The sequence below is a fragment of the Tenrec ecaudatus genome, chromosome 3 (assembly GCF_050624435.1).
Source record: "Tenrec ecaudatus isolate mTenEca1 chromosome 3, mTenEca1.hap1, whole genome shotgun sequence".
In the NCBI taxonomy this organism is placed as follows: domain Eukaryota; kingdom Metazoa; phylum Chordata; class Mammalia; order Afrosoricida; family Tenrecidae; genus Tenrec; species Tenrec ecaudatus.
This window is the reverse complement of record NC_134532.1, coordinates 88,959,417-88,975,132: the sequence shown is the minus strand read 5'-3', so window position 1 is coordinate 88,975,132 and position 15,716 is coordinate 88,959,417. Positions and strand designations below refer to the sequence as shown.

General features: G+C 39.0%; 1 protein-coding gene and 1 pseudogene across 1 annotated transcript in view; both read right to left on the bottom strand.

Annotated features, from left to right (window-relative positions):
* The window catches only part of SCLT1 (sodium channel and clathrin linker 1), a 223,238-nt gene that overhangs the window by 131,760 nt on the left and 75,762 nt on the right, over positions 1–15,716 (bottom strand). The window contains exon 10 of the mRNA XM_075543790.1: positions 1,503–1,593. Within this exon, the coding sequence (XP_075399905.1) occupies positions 1,503–1,593 (91 nt within the window). The remainder of the gene's footprint in view (positions 1–1,502; positions 1,594–15,716) is intronic.
* Positions 14,108–14,804, bottom strand: LOC142443464 (large ribosomal subunit protein eL18-like; annotated as a pseudogene).

Here is a 15,716-nt window from a genome sequence, read left to right as displayed (position 1 = left end):
ACTTAATGAGTTAGTTTTGGAACCTACAGGGACACATCTATAGTGCCCTATAGGGTGACCATGAATCAGAATAGACGTGATGGCAATGAGTTTGAGTGATTGCTCTGTAAATGCCCAGTTGCTCTGCCAGCTTTCCTGGTGGTGTATTCGGTTATGCTTTGGTATGCTAACTGCAACATCAGCAGTTCAAAACCACCAGGGCCTTCTGAGGGAGAATGATGAAGTTTCCTCTCTGCCCTGTAAGGTCAGTATGAGTTGGAATTGAATTGGAATTGATGTGATGGCAGTGATTTTCTTTTTCACTGCCAGCTTTAAACCCTTAAGTCTTCAGAGCTATGCTGCCTGAATTGCACGCAATTCAGAACTGGATTCCATTCTAAACAGCAGCAAACGTGAGTGTCTAGTTCCAAATAATTCTGTTTCAAAACACTTATTTCTTTCACATCTCTGCCTATGTTTTGCAGCGGGCTCTCTGAAATCCATTGCCCTTCTGCCCCACGTGCATGGTTCAGCTGTTAGCCATATTTAGTCAGAGTGTATACTCAGAATTTAAGCATTATTAATTTATAGTTCTCTTGCTGCCAAGATTTCCTGTTTGAATTCCAAATATTTTACCAACCATAAAATCTGCTCTTGGCCATCTTAAACCCATACGTGACTATTGTTTTCTGTTGCTCTTTTTCAAAGTCATAGCAGTAGAATTCGAGACAAATTCTCAGCTTCTTTCTGCTTTTGAATACTTTGCAGGATTTTAAAAAATTAACTCAGTTTTGTTAATTGTTATCTATGGAGGGTTCACATAATCCTTTCAGAAATCTACTTTAATTGGAAGTCAAATTTTTACAGATCAGGAAATTAGGCTTAGAAAACTTACACAGTAAGTATGAGAGCGGGAATCTTTAAATCCATATAAATCTAAAGTCTTATCTTTCCTGACACCCTCCTGAAATTTCTCTATTATCTCTGTAATGAGCCAATCTATCATGCCAATAAATATTTTAATGACATACAATCTAGTACAAGGCAACATGTATTAATGTTTTTCTTTCACCTAACATCAACCAATTAACCCAAATTTGATCTTGCATTAATTTGCATTTTAGTAGTTATGTGCTTATGATGTTTTAGTAACTCTAAAGTGAAAGGAAATAAAAATGCTTGATAAAATTACTTCCAACATTTTGATTTACTTCCTAATTCCATACTTTACATTTTAGGGGGGCAATGAAATAATTTACTTTCTATTAACCCTCTTTAATGCCTAAAGCAAAATAGATCAACAATAAATTGTATAGAGAACCAAACTAAGGGTATTCAATTGTTTTAGAAACAGATAATTGATGGAGCTACTTATGATTAGCACAAGAATGAAGAAAATGTTCTAAAATGGATGGATTGCAGTGATGATTGTACAACTCTTCTTAATATAATTGGATTAATGAATTATATGGTTTGTGAATTATATACCAATAAAACTGTTAAAAGAAACAGAAAATTGATGCCTTTTTTTGCATTTGTCCTTGAAGATCTTCGGTCTCTTTGGTTAAATCTTCCACTTTTGCTGATGCAACTCTGAGGTCCAGCTTGGCTTGTCTAGGAAAGAAAATATATTAATGAACATCGTTTTAATAAACCATAAAGGTTAAAAATCAGAAAAGAAATTTATGTGGTAAATTCCAAAATATTCTTTCGTTATGAATAAAAATACATGGTGAAAAAGAATAAACAAGGGATAATATAGTTGAATGACGGGTTCAATGTTGGAGTCATTAATAGTTTTGAGGGATAAATTACATCTTATAATCAAATAACATACCCCATGAAAATGAACTTTAACACCCTAATCAATCTTCTACAAACAGGCCAGTCCACTAAGTAAAATACACTTATTTCGGTAATTTTCTGAAATGTATAGTCCTGGAGAAGTACTGATGATTGGCCTGGTTGTAAAAAATGAACCTAAATATCATTATCGTGATCATTTCTTAAATATCAGAGGCATGTATAATGTAATCTTTTAACATAATAAATTAAAAAATTTGTCCCATTATAATTTTCCCCCTTTCTCCAGAGACTGTAAGTGCACAGGAGAAAACCACAAGTTCTCTGAATGCCTAACAGTGTTAAATATGTTTTCAGATCTGCCCCACCCAGGCTGCTTTCCGTGCCATCATTCCAGCTGTGAGCCACAGCGAGCTTTGTACAGCAGACGGAACACTCCACGCTCCTCTGCTGGAGCCCCTACTGTGTCAATCCGTCTCACCGAGGGCCTTCCTCTTTTTCCTGCCCCTTTCCTTTATCAAACATGATGTCTTTCTCCAGGAACCGACCTCTCCCTACAAGATGTGCAAAGTATCTCAGACAGTCTTGCCATCCTTGCCCCTAAGGAACATTGCGGCTTTACTTCTTTGTCCTTTCAGCAGTCTACGGTACTTTCAATATTCTTCTCCTGCAACACAATTGAAATGCATCAACACTTCTATGGTCTTCCTTATTCAATGTAAACGTTGACATGCATGTGATACCATGGAGAACGCCATGGCTTGGGTCAGGTGCACCTCAGTCCACAAAATAGCATCCTTGCTCTTCAATTCTCTAAAGAGGTCTCGTGCAGATTTACCTAATGCAATGCATCTGCTATCTCTTGACTGCCGTTTCCACGAGTAGTGATTGTGGATCCAAGCAAGACAAACCGCTTCACAACTTCAACTTTCTCTCCATTGACCATGCGGTTGCCTGTTGGTCTAGCTGTGAGAACTTTAGTCTTCCTTGTAACCCATTCTGAAGACTACAATCCTTGATCTTCCTCACCAAGGGTTTCCGTTCCTCCTCCCTTTCAGCAAGCCAGGGTGTTAATCAGCCTGCCTCCAAACCTGGTGGAGCACTCTTCTTCATATAAGAGCAGCAGATCGGCATCTCTGATGATCTGCTCAGCTGAAGATGGACTGGGCTCCCCACTTCAGAGGAAGAAGCCACTGAAAACCTTCTGCGCAGCGTTGAAACATTCTCAGATACCACCTCACCCCACCCCACCCACTACCAAGAGCAGCATAAAAAGGAGTCTTGTGGTGTAGTGGTTATGCATTGGGCTGTGATCCAAAAGGCCAGCAGCTTAAAATCACCAGTTGCTCCATGGGAAAAAGATGGGGTTTTCTAGTCCCATAAAGAGTAATAGTCTTGGAAACTCATGGGCATGTTTACTCCATCCTACAGGGCTGTTGTAAATCAGCAATGACTCGATGGCTGTCAGTTAGGTTTTAGTTTGGAAGAGTGTCATTTATTTTATGAACCAATTGTTATCTAGCTGAAAGGTGACCTTTGGGGGTCATTTCAGTTCAGAGCTTGATAAAAGACGTTTTAAGATAGATTTTTTAAAATATACCTGAAAACTTCTGATCATATATAAAAATAATTTTTGAAAGTAAGCAAGCTAATTTGCTGTAGAAGTTTGTCTCTCAGTTACATTGTATGTAGGAGCTCTGGTGGTGTCGTGGCTACACACTGAGCTGCTAAACATGGCCAGCAGTTTGAAAACACCACCGGGCTCTGAGGGAGAAAGACGCGGTTTTCTACTGCTGTACGGAGTGAGTGTGTCAGAAACCCACATGGATTCTTTCAACCGGTCCTATTTGGTCACTATGAGTCAGCAGTGACTGGATGGCCAGTGAGAGAGTATGTCTTTTAAATAGAACTCATATATAAATATGACACACTGTCATTGAGTCTATTCTGAAACATGGCAATCCTATAGGGCAGAGTAGAACTGTTGCTTAGAGTTTTTGAAAATGTAAATCTTTAAAGAGTGTACACAGCCTTATCTTTCTCTTTCGGAACAGCTGGTACATCAATGCTTACCTGAGTCACCAGGGCTCTTTATAAATCATATCGATGCTATTGGATTTAAAGAAATTATTTGCAAAAGAACTTACATGAAAATGACACTTGAAGGCAATGAATAAAGGCTTTTATTTGTTCATTCCTGTTCGAACCTCTACGGTGGATTTGTAATTTTACTCCACAAATACTAATTCAAAATCCACATTTTAACTAGGTCCCCAGGTGTTTCTTACGTTACATAAAGATATCGATTCTGATCCAATAGTTAAAATATTATTCTGCAGTTACGGACAGTAAAGTTGATAGAGGCTTAGCAATTTCCATAAGGATTCACAGTAATAGTGAAATTTGTATTTAAATAGTCCTCTATGATAGACTGTCTATCAAAATGGTCACATTAAATATTTTATAAAATTCAGCATTTATAAAAATGTTTTCCTTTAAATAAATATAATTATTAAAATGAGTTTATCAACCATTGAAGATGTTCCTACTTGCAAAATGATTTGTCAAGTGACAAAACAAAAACAAACAGAAAAACTAACACCTTAAAATGATGTTTGAATATCATTTTAAGCCTAGTGAAAATTTCAAGAATTCATCAATATAAATAAACAATGAATCTGGATACTTATGTCAAATGATAAAACTAAATAAACTTGGAGTAAGTATATCACTGGTACTGCTTTTTTTTTTTTTTTTTGGCCTTCACACAGAATCATCCTTGTTCTTATCTCACCGGGTTTTTGAAGAAGTCAAAAGAATTTATATTAAAGTGCAGTATAAATCATAAATAAACGTAAGTAGCATTATTAGTTTAAAATGATCTGTTAGAGATACAGAAGAAGCCAGGGGTGATATGGAGAACACTTCATTAGAATCAGGAACTCAGTTGTATTGCACTGGGTCTCACCAAGCTCAAGTGCAACAACAAGGAGGTAGACCAATCTGCCAGTACCCAAACTTTTTAACAGATGCTTCCTTCATTTCTATCTATGTTCATAATGGTTCTACTCCTAAGTCGACTCTCCATGTATATCCCACTTCCATGTTCTAACCTTTAGCCTATCATTTTTCCCAGGGCTGTTGTAATCGATTGGAAAGTGATCTCTTTACGGCTGGTCATCTCTTCATGATCTATGATACATCTTTATCTGGAACAGAGGTTATCTAGTGATGAGCATTTCTGTTAAAAATAATTTCTAGACTCCATGCTTCTTTTGGAATGAAAGATTCTCATCTCTTGCCAGTCCCCCTTGTTAGACATTGAAATGTGTCCTCAAAATAGGTTCTGGAATATTAACCCAGATCCCTGTAGATAGAAGCCCATTTGGAAACAGAGTTTTATTGTATTAGGTTAAAGGATCTGCAACAAAGTTCAAAGGAGTGAAGGTAGCTCCACCGCACATGGTCCCAGGGGAACAAAGTCTGAAAAGAAACCAAAATCGTCCCTGAAGCAGAGAGAGAAAGTCTGCCCTTCGACGGCCAGCCTGGATTTTAGCCTCTTATATCCTTAACTGTGAGAAAATAAGTCTCTGTTTGTTAAACACACCTATTTGTGGTATTTCTAGTCCAGCAGCCCCACATAACTAAGACACTCATGTAATTTATGATTCAGGTATAACGGACTACTTAACCCATTGTTTTAAAAAACATTTCCTTGTCTCTTTTTTCACTTATGTTTGATTGGGCTGTTCGTCTCACTCTTTCCCTGACAAGTTCCTACATCTTCAAGCCCTGGCACAAAAGTGCACCCATCTCAAGTCTTTCCTGACAGCTAGAAGATAAATCAGACCCCCCCAAACTCTAGCTCTTAAAAAAACATAATATTTTGTACATTATTCGGTTCTTTCTTACAGAATTAATTCATTAAAAATTAAAAAGATGGAAGATCATTAAAGGCAAGGACTCCATCCTACTTATTTTTAAATTCTCTGAAGAGAGGAGCGTACACAAGAAAGTATATCATAAACAAATAAAACACCAGTATAGAGAACAGGAGAAAGATAAAGACCGAGTCAATTCCTACTCATAGCAACCTTACAGAACAGTGTAACACTGCCCCTGTGAGTTTCTGAGACTTTATAGGAGTTGAAAGCCCCGTCTTCCTCTGTAGACGGAAGCAGTTGGTGGATCTGAACTGCTGACCTTGTGGTTAGCAGGTCAACATATAACCACTAAACCATCAAGGCAAAGACAGGGACTCAAAAACCAAACTCTGGGCCATTGAGTCGTTTCCATCCCACAGTGAGCCTATAGGGCAGACTAGAAGTGCTTGGTGGGTGTCTGAGGCTAAATCTTTGTAGAAGTGGGAAGCCTCATCTCCTTCCAAAGATAGGCGCTGGTATAACTTTATCTTCATCGCATATATTACTTAGATCCCGCACATCCAATCTGATAGTCAGACATGTATGGCAACCCTCAGGATAACCATGTAAATAACTCTCCAAATATACATTATCTTGTATCCCATTGAAACATATCTCTGTCCTAATATACAAGTAAAAGGAAATAATTCAGACGCTGATTGCAGGCTTATTTTTTTAAGTCATTGAAAAAAAATCTAAAGATACTGAAACCACTATATTCCCTAAAATACAAAATCTATAAGGGCATACGTGTGGATACGTAGTTTTATAGTTGTTTTGTGTGTGTGTGTGTGTATAAGAAAGAGCTTTATATACAAGAGTAATTGAATATTGAGAAAGCATCCAATCCCAGTCCAGATCAAGTCCCTAAGTCCGGTATTAGCCCGTATGTCTTTTTTTTAACATTTTATTTTTATTTATTTTTAATCATTTTATTGGGGGCTTGTACAATTCTTATCACAATTCATACATATATCCCTTGTGTCAAGAACACATGTACATTTGTTGCCATCATCATTCTCAAAACATTTGCCTTCTATTTGAGCCCTTTATATCTGCTGCTCATTTTCCCCCTCCCTTGCCACATCCCCCTACCTCATGAACCCTTCATCATTCATATATTATTATTATTTTGCCACATATTACACTGTCCAACATCTCCCTCTGCCTCTTCTCTGCTGTCCCTCCCCCAGGGAGGAGGCTATATGTAGAGTCCTGTAATCAGTTCCCCCTTTCTACCCCACATTCTCTCCACCCTCCATGCATCGCCACTGTCATCACTGGTTCTGGAGGAGTCATCTGTCCTGGATTCCCTGTTTCTACTTGCTATCTGTACCAATGTACATCCTCTGGTCTAGCCAGATTTGCAAGGTAGAATAGGGATCATGATAGTGGGGGGAAGAAAGCATTTAAGAACTAGAGGAAAGTTATATGTTTCATCGTTGCTACCCTGCACCCTGCCTGGTTCATCTCCTCCCCACAATCCCTCAGCAAGGGTTGTCCAGTTGGCTACCATTGGGCTTTGAGTCTCCACTCTGCACTCACCCACATTTTCAATGATATGATTTTTTGTTCCTTGATGCTTGATACCTGATCCCTTCGACAGCTCGTGGTCACACAGGCTGGTGTGTTTCTTGCACGTGGGCATTGTTGCTTCTGAGCTACATGGCCACTTGTTTATCTTTGAGCCTTTAAGACCCCAGACTATATCTTTGGATAGCTGGGCACCATCAGCTTTCTTCACCACATTTGCTTATGCACATGTTTGTCTTCATTGATCGTATCAGGGAGGTGGACACCCAGTGATATGGTTTTTAGCTCTTTGATGTCTGATAACTGGTCCCTTCTGCACCTTGTGGTCAGATAGGCTTGTTTGCTTCTTCCATGTGGGCTTTGATGCTAGATGGCCACTTGTTCGTAGTTTTATAGTTTATGAATTTGTGTAACATTCTACAGATGGCCACTTGTTCATAGTTTTATAGTTTATGAATTTGTGTAACATTCTACAGATGGCCACTTGTTCATAGTTTTATAGTTTATGAATTTGTGTAACATTCTACAGGCTAGCCAGAAAAGAGTAATTCATTCATTTATTTATTTTTAAGCAAAAAGGAAGAAATTTATTGGAGCCCATATGGGACACCCTAGAGGAACCCAGCATACCCTACTGTGTAGGCATGCCCAGCAAAGGGTCACACCATTCACTGTACCCCCTCATCCCAGAGGGACTCCCCTTGAGCTGAGCCCCACACCCATAGGTCTGGCTGGGGGTGAGGATGGTAAATCATTTGTATATCTATTTCTGGCATGAAATGATGAAAACTTTCTAGGGTGAAAATCAGAAGGTCTGGGTTTTAGATCTGGTTATCCCATCAAGAGGTCGTGTGATCTGCACCAATGACTTAACCTTTGTGGATTTTGAAACTGACATGGAGAAAAAGCCCAATTATGCCATATAAGTCACAAACCTGTGAGAAAGCACAAATACATGCATGAATGCATATAAAGCACATTCTAAATTTTATTTTATTTTTATACATGTAAGTTATCATGTCATCTTGTTCTTTTTAAAAATAAACTGCTCAGGAAATGTGTAAGACAGAGTTAATTTACAGCTGATTGGGGAAGTTCTGGGGATGCCTAACTAAGGCTTGACTTTTGGCCAAGACATACGATGTGCTGTTTAAAGTCCGAGGCTCCCTGGAAAGTCTCACAGTGAACTTGCCTAAGGATGGCTTTATCTGGCATGAACTGTTACATAGCTAAGCTGGCCTCTGCGATCAGGGAGTCGTAAAAAGACCTGAATCGGAACTTCTGCCTTGAGAGCTCCCAAAGCCAACATTCATTACACCACTCTTGTTGCTTCAGTCTGGAGACAAAGCTCAGTTATGTGTGAAAAAAAAATTTCTGGGAATATGTGCTAGGGACTCCCAATATTTGCCTAAGCTCTTTTTTCTCATGATCTACAATTTCTTGTATATGCCCGTGGAGTCTCATACGCCCTTTCATTTCGGGTATGCTTCCTTGTCAATTGATTTGAAATTTCTGAGATTTTTCTTCAACACATTTTTTCATTTTTTAACTTATTTAGAGACTAGAATTAAATTTTTTTCTTTGTCACGCTTAGGTTTTATTATTCACTGCCATCATATATATCGGGATATGGGGATGAAAGTTCAAACATACACCCTCCCTTCCCACCCTGCTCGCTGCATAGGCCCTCTTCCTTTATGAAGAGAGGTGACGATGGAGATGAGAGAGAGAGAGAGACAGAGACAGAGAGAAACCTCACACAGGAGGGCCTCCTAGAATTAAGTTTTTTATTATAAAAATTTCTCTGCCACACAGAATACCACAAAAAGGATAGAACACAATACTAGCCTTAATTGAAATTAGCATTAACTTGGAAAATAAGTTTTACAACTTTAGTTATCAATACACTGAGATTCAACACTACATTAGGTTCATTACTAAGGTAGTTTATTGTGCCAAGCTGGCCGATAAACACATAAGGGGTTAATTGAAGGGCAGAGAGATAAATGGCTCAGTGAGCCTCACCTTTCTAGTTCTTGGGTCTCTTGCTTTCTGATGGTAGGACCTGGGTGCAGCTGCTTCAACTGGCAAGACTCACTTCCTGCAAGACATCCCCAAGAAGCGGCATGGACCTACCCTGATGCAGCCCTAGCTGCTGGAGCACCCGTGTGGAGACCCCTGCCAGCACTGAGATGCTTACATGTTCACTGATTCGGCTTTCACCCTGCAGTCGGCATCATTGCGTGTGCTTTGTAAGATGGAGGAGGACTCTGTGGATTGGTGTTGGGCATATGGGCTAATGGACTTGTGGGCTTGGGCAGCACTGGGTTGGGATGTTTTCTTGATGTGCACTTAATCTTTATGTAAAACTCTCTCTTATACATGTTTCTGTGGAATTGTTTCTCTAATGTACCCAGACTAACACAATTATAAAATGCATTTTTACCTGTTGCTTTTCGTAACCTCATTCTAACATAATATTAAAATATTCCAGTGATTTCTGTGGTACAATGCAAAATGGCAAGATTTACTAATTCAATATTTATTCATATATTTTTAAATTAAAGAAAAATGTATATACTTGGTATTTCAATAATTAAATTTGGAGGATTCCATGACTGGCAAATGGCTAAGTGTTCAACTACTATCTATAAGCTTGGTGGTTCAAATCCACCCCAGAGAACCTTGAAAAACAAGCCTGTTAAACTGGTGATATGTTTCTAAAAGGTCACAGCCTTAAAAATCGATAGTGCAGTTCTGCTCTGCGCATATGTGGTTGCTATGAGTCAGGGTTGAGTCAACAGCATCTAACAATAATATCCCAAAGTAAGGAAGTTAACAATCATGCTTAATATTTTTAGAAAATTCCTAAACACACTTTTAGACAAAGTTTTTCACTTTTTTCCATGAAAACCCCTTTAAAGTTTATTTAAAACATTTATTGAATACAGAGTCCCTATAATGCATTAAAAAAACTTTAGCCTGTGTCAAAAGCACACTTCTTTCTTTCCCACGAGACATTTTCTTGACCAAGAGAACGTTTTTGAAAATCATTATAGCTTTTAAGAAATTATAACAAATATCAACACTGAGAAACGTCTTATTTTACTTTGTGGATTTCTCAATCTTTAGTGGAAGTCTGCTGGTTAAATCTATTCAGAAGAGAGAAGAAGCCGTAGGAAGAATCCCTAAAAGCAGTGGGCATTAATTTCCCATATAAGCTATCAAACCACTTGTAAAAACAGTGACTCAAGTCTTCAAAGAGTTCATTTGTCTACAAGGTAAAATATCTGCAATTTAATTCAAAATTATATATAATTTGAGTTAATTGAACATTTCTAGTTTTCATGTCAGAAATATTTTATTATATTACTTAGTAGTGGCTCTCTACCATCTTCTTTGTATTAGAAGAATCAATGATGAGTTTTTTAAACTACCTACACACAAGCTGCTCCTCAGACTAATTAGTCACAATGTCTGTAAATGGTCTATCTGGACATCTGTATTTTTCAGGATCTCTTGGAAGGGATCCTAGTGTGCAGTCAAAACTGAAGACCACTAAATTAGACTTTACAAAATATCTATGAACAACTAACACATTACTTTCTTCATAAAGAATGATAACAAATACCCTTGAGGCCTTACAACTCTGAGTAACACTGGTAAAGAGAAGAAAATGTTCATTTATTTTCTATTTTAAGTAAGCTATCCAAACTTCTAAGGCAATCCACATGCACAATACATGTCTCCCATGTGCTCATGGTGTTGGAGAAACTATGGTAAGGTGGTTAAAAACAAAAGATAAGTAAGTTCTTTAAGAAGACCTTGAAGCTGACTTGAAGCACTGTATAATATTAAGTGCATTAAGTTGAGAGAATATTGAAGTTGGAGGTATTTGGGACATGAATTGGCAGAAGATCTGGATTTTTGGAGACTAAATGAAATCTTTAGGAGGGAAACAAGCAAGGAAAAGTACAGGACTTATTTAGAGAAGATAGGAAAAAGACAGGAAAGGTCATAGAAACTACAAGGGCAGTGGCCTTAAGTGATAAATAGTATGTACTTGTATTAATTTAATGGCAATGGGGAAACACTCAAGAAACTGGATCAGAGTCTCACCTGACCTGACACTTGGGAAACAGAATAGACTAGAATGCTGGTTCTGTGTCTCCCATTCATCAATACATTGGTCATCTATATTAGATGAAATATATTGGTTCACTATATGTAAATATACTTATAAATGAGCAAGAGTTAGGAAACTTTTAACAAGAGCAATAGGAAAAATACTGGGAGAGACGACAGATTCTGTAGAGAGAGTTTAAGGAACTCTCTGCATTCTTTCTTGTTAAAATATTTAGTAAATGTTTATAGTATGTGAAACACAGTACAAACATGTCGAACTTCAAGAGCTGCTGAATAGCTTAGCCTGGATTCCTTTAACGTTGTTTTGCCAAAGACTTAAAGTTAATTTAGGTCTTTTAAAATTTAGGTCAGATCTGTTGGAAGAAGTAAGGCCAGAGTGCTCCTTAGAGGCAAGAAAGGAAAGACTTTGCCTTACATACTTTGGACATACTGTCAGGGGAGACCAGTCCCTGGAGAAGGACATCATGCTTGGTAAAGTGGGGAGACAGCAAAAAAGAGGAAGGCCCTTGATGAGATGGATTGACACAATCTCTATCAATGGGCTCGAGAATAGGAACAATTGTGAGGATGGCGCAGGACAGAGTTGGCTCAACGTTTTGTTGTGTTATGCGTGGGGTCACTATGGGTCAGAGTCAACTCGATGGAACCTCACAACAACAGGCTTAATGTACTCAGCACCTATGTTAGCTATACTTAGCAGTGTTGTCAGCACTGGATGCAATGGAAAACAGGGAAATGTCGTCTCTGCCCTCAAAAGTTTAATAAAGTAGTGGAGGGTAACATGAGGAATACAGCCATAACTCTATGTTTATTGTAGACAATTTCAGAAAGGGATAAAGCCATGAGGAAAAGTACACAGAACAATGGGATTCTTAGTGAAACTCAGTGAGAGCAGTTTTTAAAAAGTATACTAGAGATAAGATCTAAGGATAACTTAATTAACTTTAGATGATCCAAGGTAAAAGAGTTATTCTAAGTTAAGAGAATTCACAATTAACGAAAAGTCAGAGGAAGGTACAGCGTGACAATTAGGTTGGCAAGTTCAGTTTCATATCCTAGGGCAGCAGTTTTTAACCTGTGGGTTGCGACCCCTTTGGGGGGCCAAACAACCCTTTCACAGCGGGTCACCCCATTCATAACAGTAGCTAAATTACAGTTATGAAGTAGCAACAAAAATAATGTTATGTTTGGGGCAACATGAGGAACTATATTAAAAGGTCACGGCATTAGGAAGGTTGAGAATCACTGTTCTAAGGGAAAATTAAACTGGAGATGGCAGAGGTCAAGTGTGATAGGTTTATTGTGCCAACCTGGCCAATAGGAAGTTGTGGGATTAATCAGGTTGCAGTTAGATTAGAGGGCAAAGATAAATGGCTCTCCAAGGCCTGTCCCCACCACCCCCCACTTCTCTCCTGCTCTCTGGTTATTGGAGGGTACCAGAGCCTGCTACTTCTGTTTCAATCAGTGAGCTACATTACCTGCAGGCCAAGCCAACCTGTAGATTGTGTTGCTAGAGCTTGAGGCTCCTTTAAAACCTGCTTTGCCACACCACTAGTGTGTACATCACTTAAGCTCGAGACTAGTGGATCCTGTCGCCTTGCATTGCTTGTGTTTGATAGCCCATCTGGGCCTACTTTGCTAAGCTCCCAAGCTACTGACTGCTGGTGACCCACCCTGCTGATTGTTGCCTGTGGGTAGACTGCTTGCTGGCCTTGCCTGAGGAAGGACTCCAATGCCTGCTTTCTTGTCCTTGGACCTGGCAGCTGACATGAGTTGAAGGACTTCCAGTAATATTAGCTGTTTCATGGAAGTTAGTTGAACTGAAGCCTCTGTTCTGCTGTGTGGACGAATTAGCTGTTGTATTCCTTCTCGCTGTATAAACCTATCCTCTTATAATCAAGAGTGTCCTCGTTTTGTTTCTTTAGAGAACCCTGCTTAACACAATCAGATTACACACTCATCTGTTGGACAGAGTAAGAATTTTCTAATTTGTTTCAATTGCAATAAAACACTGCTGGAGAATTTAAAGTAGATAAAATAAAACTGATAGTTTATATTTCAGGTAGACTATTTGGCTTTCTATGCAAAGAATAAATAGCAATGGGATAAGACTGAGAGCAGGGAGACCAATGAGGTGGCAACCAGAAGTGAGAAATAGTAATGATTTGGAAAGTGATGAAAATGGTGATTGCTGAATTTGTTGGGAAAATTTGGATGTGGAGCCAATAATAATATGAATATGGTGGTGAAGTGAAAGCTAGATATCAAACAAAATTTCTATGTTTTGATAGTACTAGCTACTAACATGGGGAAGACTTTGACCCTGTACTTCTACCGTGTTGTTGTTATTCGGTACAATCCAGCCACTTCCAACATAGTCACTGGATATACAACAAAATGAACTACTGCCTGGTCCTGTGGCATACTCACAATTGTTCTTCTATTTGAGCCCACTGTTGCAGCCACTGTGTCAATCCACCTTGTCCAGGGGCTTCCTCTTTTACTCTGTCATTCGACTTTAGCTAACAATGTCCTTCTTCAGGGACGGGCCTAATCTGACAACATGCCCAAAGTATGTGAGACAGTCTCCCCATATTTGCCTCTAAGGAGCATTCTAGCTGTACTTCTTACAAGACGTCTTTTGGCAGTCCACTATCCTTTCAATATTCTTATTTTTGCAGTGAAGATCCAAAATCTTTTTAATAACAGGACAGGGTCTGGGGTTAGTTTTTGTAACTGCGACTGGCACATTGACCTCTGACTCCCTTGAACTTCTGGCCCTTGGAGTAGACATATAGTTTGGTGTGGATGTGGGGGTTCCCTGGTACCTTACCGAAATGTTTGTACCCCTCCTGGCCCTTGCATGTCCTGGACAGCAGACAGTGCTGCAGCCTTTGGGGGAGTCCGGTGCTAGCTGGTCAAAGGTGAGGATCTTGCCCAAAGCTTTCAGGATGCGGCTCTGGGCCCAGCTGCTCACTCCCAGGATGTACAACTTCAGTTTGGGTCCCTCTGCACCCGCACATCATCTGTTATGGTTCCCATGACCACAGCTGTCCAGAAGACAGCTCCAAAGTTGATTGTACAACTCATCTTGATATAATTGAATTATTGATTTGTATGGCATGTGGATGAAATGCCACTAAAACTAAACAAAACCACGCTGCTTTAGTTAAATGTGCTGCACAAGACTGTCTTCTTTTCTCGGCCAGGAAGCTTCATCTTCCGGATCATCTGAGAGAGGGACAGGATCACCCAGTTAATGCAGCTCATAAACAGTCTTTTCAGCACAACCTGATTGAAGGTGGAGTTGGTTCCCCATGTCAGAAACCTCTACAGCTTGACCAGGAGGCGCAGGTAGATGGCCTTGGGTTCCCTGAAGCAAAACTTTCGGTCCTTATTGTGGCAAATATCAGCTCCCATGATGGAGCCTTCTGCTCAGCCAGGTCCGGAAAGCCAATATTCTTTATCCACACCATCAAACATATTGATTCTTTTTTAGCCTTCCTTACACAATGTCCAACTTTCACATGCAGGGTCAGGCTTGAGTGAAGTGCACTTAGTCCCAAAATAACATCTTACCTTCTCAATACTCTAAAGAAATTTTGTGCAGCACATTTACTTAATGCAGCATGTTTTTAATTATTTTAAAATTTTATTAGCATTTCCATATGTCATATAATTCAATAACTAATCATATCAAGATAAGTTGTACAATCATCACCACAATCAAGTCTAGAACATTTTCTTCTTTCTTGTACTCATTGTTATTTGTGTGATTATTTTTTTAAATTGTGGCAAAAAACATACACAACAAAATATTCTCCAGTTTAGCATCTTCTGCATGTATAATTTAGTGCCATTGATTATACTCTTTGTTTATACAACCATTATTGATATTCTTTTCCAAATTAATACAACCCCCATTAACCCACACTCAATGCCACCTTAAGCAATAACTCTTGCCCCGTCACCCATGTAATCATTGGTCAAGTTGAGTTTCTTTTTTTTAGCCATAGTTTTTGATACAGTATTCATGTATCATACACGTCAACAGTTAAGTTGCTTTTAAAAAGAGTTCTATATTCAGCATCACAATCAGTCCAATGCACCTTCCTCCCTCCTGCATTCACTGTTTACGCCCCAAATCCGCTCACCCCCTCCCTCACCCCCACATCCCTGATAAACCATATGGCAGCACGTCTTTTAGTCTCTTGACTGATGCTTCCAAGACCATTGATTATGGATCCAAGCAGGACAAAATTCTTGACTTTAATATGTCCTCCACATATGATACTACCCTTCTGAAAGAGGATGTCCAATTGTCCACAGATA